Source organism: Notothenia coriiceps, unplaced genomic scaffold (genome assembly GCF_000735185.1).
Source record: "Notothenia coriiceps isolate Sejong01 unplaced genomic scaffold, NC01 NC01_scaffold00035758, whole genome shotgun sequence".
NCBI lineage: Eukaryota > Metazoa > Chordata > Actinopteri > Perciformes > Nototheniidae > Notothenia > Notothenia coriiceps.
The window spans coordinates 106,577-113,911 of NW_011368459.1; the positions used below are offsets into that span (position 1 = coordinate 106,577).

At 41.0% G+C, this 7,335-nt stretch overlaps 1 protein-coding gene across 1 annotated transcript; it reads left to right on the top strand.

Annotated features, from left to right (window-relative positions):
• Positions 1-723: 723 nt before the first annotated feature.
• Positions 724-6,337, top strand: LOC104963181 (1-phosphatidylinositol 4,5-bisphosphate phosphodiesterase delta-1-like; the record flags this gene model as incomplete). Its single annotated transcript, XM_010791743.1, has 10 exons — positions 724-998; positions 1,781-1,925; positions 1,997-2,149; positions 2,271-2,417; positions 2,503-2,662; positions 3,618-3,734; positions 3,858-4,036; positions 4,131-4,263; positions 5,108-5,257; positions 5,430-6,337. Coding segments are annotated over 10 exons (1,551 nt in total), but the record flags the coding sequence as incomplete, so codon positions are not given.
• Positions 6,338-7,335: the final 998 nt, after the last annotated feature.

Genomic DNA, 7,335 nt, shown 5'->3' on the forward strand with positions numbered 1-7,335 from the left:
CCCCAAGCGACATTGTGAGATGAGTAAGTTCTTCATGTTGTGAATTGCAGCTGATGTTTTAATATGGCAATTGGCAATTTGACTTATACAACATTCGCAAGTTGTACATTTGACTCATACAATAACCCACCTTCGAGTGATGCTCTAGTTTCTTCATGTTTTGTTTTTTTTCCCTCTTGCTTGCGCTGGACTGAAACTGTCTTTTCGCCGACATCTCTTCACCTGCACTAGTGGCCACATCAACGCCGTGATTGGTCAGATGTCGATTCATTGCAACGGTGTCAGGTTATAGACGTGCTCCCCTTGTCACCTCTCACTCTCTCGCGTGTCAGCTCAATGTGAGGCCTGAGGCCCCATGCAGCCTGCATGATCGGCCTGTAGGGAGGGACGGCCCTGCTGATGATAGATCAACATTTACAAAGTCAAATACCATGCAGGGAAGCCAGCTAACAAGTTAGACGGGCCCTTTGATGTCAAGAGCTTATCAATATCAACATACATCAACCTAAAGCAATATCCAGTGACAGTCAACACAGTCTATTCAGTGTTGTTGGTGCTTCTCATTATAATGTATTTTATGGATGTTTTACATACATGCACCACAGTTGAGGACATGATGTAAAAATGTATAACGCGAACAAGCCCATATAGTTTTGCACCTGTGTAATCAGGTCATTTGTTTATACATTTTGATTTTTTTTGATTTTTTTCTGATCCTTTCAAAGAACCTTTTGCGAATTCCTGGATAAATTATTAGCTCCTTTGTCACTTTTGACGTGTCCTTGTGTCCTTTTAGCCAAAGAGAATAAGCTGCTGTCCAAAGATGGCTTCCTCATGTACATGCACCATCCAGAGGCCTTGGTCCTCAACCCCGATCACAGAGAGGTGTACCAGGACATGGATCAGCCCCTCAACCACTACTTCATCTCCTCCTCCCACAACACCTACCTCATGGAGGATCAGCTCCAAGGGCCCAGCAGCACAGAGGCTTATGTCAGGTAAAGATCTGTCCTTCATGTACTGATTACATCACTGCAGTCTGCAGATATTAATACATGTATTAGTCTCTGGTTATCTCTATATCCCAATGTGAGGAGTTTAAGGCCTGTGTACCGGAAATTATTTTCAAAGCAAACTTTTCTGATCAGAAAACATTCAGTTTGTCAACCACAATCAGAAGGAAATGCCTAATCATAGAATATCAAACATTTACCAAATTCAAAATGTTTGTCTCATAGAACATTACAGAATCTACAGCACTGCTCTTAGACCCTCTCAGCGTAAATGGAATAACTTTTCAAAAGAAAACCCAACGATTAACTCAGGGAGATGAAAGAACTCAGGGAGAATCAAAAAGTGGGGATCTCTCTGGGAGAAATTTGATGTAATGCATTTTTTCATAGTTCTATAGTTTTCTTTTTAACCATCAAATGCTCAAAGATTATTTTGAAGTGAATAATTATATTGTATGCCTCTACTGTGACATGTTTTCATGCTTTAATGTTGAAAAAGGATTTTCTTTTTTCTTTTTTGCTGAGCCCAGTCTGCCCTGATTGGTTAGCTGGCCGGCTCTGTTGCGATTGGTCAACCACTTAGAGATGTCCCCCCCCCTTAGCCTATTCCATACAATGTGTGGAGCGCTAGCCAATAGAAGCGTGAGTGTTACATAGTGATGTCACCAAGGCATAATAGGGCCTCCTTAAGGGTTTATCAACGATTGCTCTCAAGCAGCCTGACAGAGCATTTCTTCAATCCCTAATGTTGGCTGTGCCTCTCTCAGGGCTCTGCTGAAGGGCTGCCGCTGTGTGGAGCTGGACTGCTGGGACGGGTCAGAAGGTGAGCCGGAGATCTACCACGGCTACACACTCACTTCTAAGATCCTCTTCAAAGATGCCATCAAAGCCATCAAGGAGTATGCCTTTAAGGTGTGTATACTACCCACTAATATCCCTTAGCAAAATGTTTGTCTTGTTCTGACTTCTCTGTGTTTTCTCAGACGTCCGATTACCCGGTTATCCTCTCCTTGGAGAACCACTGCAGCGTGGAGCAGCAGGAAGTCATGGCCCACCACATGAGCTCCATCCTGGGCAGTGACCTCGTCACCTCCCCCCTGGGGGATGGCATGCCCAAATGCTTTCCATCTCCAGAGGTATGTATCGTATCTATTGGTATCATTTTACTTTGGTTTTATCCTATCCTATTTTCTATGTAAAACGTTCTTATTCCCGCTACTTACTCGCATCCTTATGACCGTGTGTGTGCGCCTCTAGGAGCTGAAAGGAAAGTTCCTGATCAAAGGAAAGAGGTTAAACAAACTGGAGGCCACTTTTGCTCCTGATAACACTGAAGATGAAGAAGAGGACGTGACGGAGGAGGAAGAGTCAGACGACGAAGATCAGGAGCAAGAGAAAAAGAAGGTGGGGTAATGGCATCAGGAGAGTAAATAAATGATCTCCGTTTACACATTTTTACAAGACTTTTGAACTCACATTGATTCTGTAGGAGAAAAAGAAGCTGAAGCTGGCGAAGGCGCTGTCCGACATGGTGGTCTACTGTAAGAGCGTCCACTTCCACGGCTTCGAGGACGCCAGACAACACCTGAGCTTCTACGAGATGTCGTCCTTCAAGGAGAACAAGGCCTTAGAGCTGGCAGCGGAGTCGGGTAAGAGAGAATTTAGGTTTAGTAGTTTAGTATTCAGAAACATACATTTTTCTATTCAAACCTCAATAGATTACTTTTCAAATGTATAATATGCAACATGTCAAAAAATATTTAGACTCATGTGAATGTGGTTCTAAGATTACTTTTAAACATAGACAAATCTGTTGTTTTAATCAACGCAATGTTTTTATTTGGGTGAATTAAAAGCGCTAGCATGGTCTGCCAGAAGCTGTCCTAAATTGACTTTTTATTCAGTTTTAAAACACAAATATTTTTCTATAGCCTTACATTTTTTATTTCAACTTTAGTGGATTTTAACTATATATTTCAACCTATTGCATGATTTTAGTCATCTGACATCTGGATCTCACATGTTCAGAGAGACAAGCCAAGAAAGAGTTAGCATCAGAAGCCAACCCGCATCAGGAAAACACAGATGTTTTTACGCGAAACTGCTCCATTTAGAGTTTTTACTGGTTTTAATCACGTGGTTTGTTTGTTTTGGAGAGGAGGAGATCTCTGTAGATCATTCGGCTCCAGTTAAACACCTCCTGAATAATGAACGATGAGGAAATCCTAACCAGGGCTTCAGGACAGTGCCAACAAACTCCGCCTTTTGTTATTATCTTAAAATGAGTGCCCCTTAGTGGCAGATAATTACATATTGTAGGTTTAAGTTCTGAATTAGGGCTGACTTGGAAACCATTATGTATTTAAAATCCTACATGGCCACCACAAAAAGTATTGACATTTTTTAGAGCTGTTTTGATTCAAATTTACTGAGAAGTTGTGCAAACCTAAAAGGATTTCAACATTAGATGACACCAGTTGTCCTCGCTTGGTGATAATAGTTATTATGGCACCTCTTTCAGAATAAAGGGCACATAATGTAATAAAGTGTCTGTGATGATATAAAAACTCTGTAAATAACTCTTCCTACATGCTTCCTCTGCAGCTAATGCCTACATCCATCACAACGTGGAGAAGCTGAGTCGCATATATCCAGCCGGCTCCAGGACCAACTCCTCCAACTATAGCCCCGTGCCTCTGTGGAGCGCCGGCTGCCAAGTCGGTATGTAATACAGACACGGGAAGGGATTTAAAAACTCTCACATGTACAGTCCACTCTGACATTTAACCAATGGGAAGCAGCTTCTTATTTCTGATTCATCATTGTACCTTCCCTCCTTTTCAGTGGCTCTTAACTTCCAGACAACCTGCACAGACATGGACGTAAACCAGGGCAGATTCCTTATTAACGGAAAGAGCGGCTACGTCCTGAAACCGGCCTACATGAGGGACCCAGCCTCAGAGTTTGACCCCGTCACACTGACCCGAGGAGACTGGCTGCAGCACAAGACACTCCACATCATGGTGAGCTGTTATAAAACACAACTCACTGTCCCATCCCTTTAAAATCCTGCTGTGGTGAAGAAAGGATTTCATGTTCTGGGCAACCTGTCTTCAGGTTATTTCAGGCCAGCAGCTCCCCAAACTGAGCAAGAAGAAATCCTCCATCGTGGACCCGCTGGTGAGGGTGGAGGTGTACGGAGTGCCGGATGATAATGCAGAGGCAAAGACCAGTGCTATCGATAACAATGGTATCTTCCCCTTTAAAACACAATACACACGTTTTTTAACTAAAGATAGCATTTTTTCTGATCTCTTGGAGGTATACTTTCTTTAAAGATTGAAGTTTAAATCGAGTACGTTGATATTCAAATTCTACATTTGCTTTGCAGCCTGTTTTTGTACATTAAGCTACACTCATGTTCTTTGTATTATACTTTTGGTAGAATACGATTCCAGTGCTGACTGGAGGAGATTGCTTCTGGACCGTATTATCTGAATATTTCCAATACCTCTCATGCTTTATACATTTTAAAAGTTAACATTAATTCAAGTTAGATGTTATATTTCACAACATGTTTTAAATGCTTTATTATCTAAGGAAAATAATCCCTCTAGAACCATATATTTATATTTTGTAAAAATGATATGTATATCTGCAATAATAATAAATCTTAATTTTTCAGGTTGAAGGCATACTTTACATTTAACATAGCCAATGTAAATTATTTATTTTCAACACAGTTTCATAATGTTAATGTTGTGAAATAAAGAAAAAACTATTTGTCGTGTCTTCAGCATCCTTTTAGAAACATGGCGTCTCTACAGCTACTGGCCTCAATAGACCAGAATGCAATGCAGCCACAGAAAATATAAGATTTGGCATCAGTTGTTACTTCCTGTTTACTCTGAGATACGTCCTTTTCATGTTAAACTATTAGCTAACCACATGTACGGCCATGGGGGCTGTTTACAAATGCATTGTGGGAACGAGGAAAGCCTCTAAAGCAGAAGAAGAGGCAGGTGGAAAGATCACCAAGAATTCGAGGAATGCATCAGTAATTATAACGTGTCACTTTATTTTTCCTGTCGAAGGTTTTAACCCAGAATGGAATGAGAACATGGAGTTTAACGTGCACGTGCCTGAGCTGGCCCTGGTGCGCTTCACCGTCGAAGACCACGACTCGGCGACTTCTAATGAGTTTGTGGGGCAGTACACGCTCCCATTCAACAGCTTAAGAATGGGTGAGTTTGATCAAAATCACTGATTGTCGTTGGTTTCCACCCTTCATTAATGAACAGAGACGGGAACTATCCCATCTCTGGCCGAGCATAGAAAAGTCAATTGACACTCTGCGACAAAGAGCTCTTCATATTTTCTGATGACTGACTGTCACCACTCTATGCTCCGACGCAGGATACAGACATGTGCCGCTGCTCAATAAGAACGGAGACGTCCTCCCCTCAGCTGGACTCTTTGTATACATCATGGTGACGGATGCCAACTGAGAACGTCACCGCCAAAGACCTGCATCACACAGCCAAGTTCCAGCTGCTTTTAAATGTATTTGTATGCTCCTTAGTTTTAGTTTATGCTTAACTTATTGGCTTGATTCCAGTCGTTTTAACTCCAAACAACAAATCAGTCTACAAAACAAGGGACACAAACTTCATCTGCAATCGGACATCAGTTGGATTGGTAAGGTGCACAAAAGACTCCCATTACTACGGAAGAGGATAAGGGCCACATGTGAAACCTTTTTGGAGATCTTACCAAAAGTGAATTTGTTTTTGAAATCTGAGATCAAAGTCAGAATTCTGAGAAAAAAGTCTGAATAATAAATTCTCACAATTCTGACGTTGAAGGTGGGGTAGGTAATTTCAGAGAAACCAGCTCGAGTGCGCTAGAATTCGAAAATACACAGACCTTTTTAGAACTAAAACAAAATTCAATTTCCGTCAGATCCCAACATGTTCTATTACATTTGGCCCTTATCCTCTTGCGTACATTACAAAGACTGTTTTCCAAATGTTTGTTTTGTATGAGTTGCACTAGTGTTTTAATAATTCAGTTTGCGATGCCATTGGATCTTCATTTTTAAAATGCGGCTTGTGTCCCTAATTTTTGGGTCAGTTTTGTCTATTCAAATATTTGTATTGAAAATGACCAATTTATGAATTCTGGAGAAACACTAGCCAATGTTAAAAAACGATGTGCTTTGTATCCATCAGTAATTTTAGTCATAGAAAGAGTTTATTTTATGTGAAATCATCACAACTTCTTCTTTTTGTAAATCAAGATGAAGATAAAAGTTTAAAACTTGAATGTGCCTCAGTGTTTTTTATTTCCAGCACTTAACCAAAACAGTTTCAGTAATCTGGTACGCCTGAATAAACTCCACATCCCATCTAGTGGTACCATGCGGAATAGTACGACTGTATATTGACTGTATAGTGCTCAATAACTAAACCAGGTGCCTTATTGGACCACTTTATTATATGCAAACAGTAAAAGGCAGATAGCGGTTAGTGGCTGAGACTATTAAGCCGTTCCTAGGAATATAACCATTAACCTCGTGACCTTTGGATGCACACACCTTCAGTAAACATAGGCCGTATCTCATTTTCGAGTTTCCTCTCCTCGACTCCTATCCTTGTGTCTTAGTCACCACAGGAGATCCGAGCGGAAGAGTCGAGGAGGGGAAACAGCAGGCGGTTAGAGAAATGAGAACTCCTCTCCTCTGAACGGTCATTTTAAAGAGACGTCCATTAATGATAACAGGAGGCACAGCAGCACTCTGTCTGATGGACAGATGTGTTCATGACGACTTATATATTTATTTTTAATTCATTCACAGTGCGGTATAATGAGACAATAACAGGCTACAGATGCTGGGACACACACACACAAACACATACAGTGGGGCAAAAAAGTATTTAGTCAGCCACCAATTGTGCAAGTTCTCCCACTTAAAAAGATGAGAGAGGCCTGTAATTTTCATCCTAGGTACACTTCAACTATGAGAGACAAAATGAGAAAAAAAATTCCAGAAAATCACATTGTCTGATTTTTAAAGAATTAATTGGTAAATTCCTCCGTAAAATAAGTATTTGGTCACCTACAAACAAACAAGATTTCTGGCTCTCACAGACCTTTAACTTCTTCTTTAAGAGCCTCCTCTGTCCTCCACTTGTTAACTGTCTTGATGGCACCTGTTTGAACTCGTTATCAGTATAAAAGACACCTGTCCACAACCTCAAACAGTCACACTCCAAACTCCACTATGGCCAAGACCAAAGAGCTGTCAAAGGACACCAGAAAC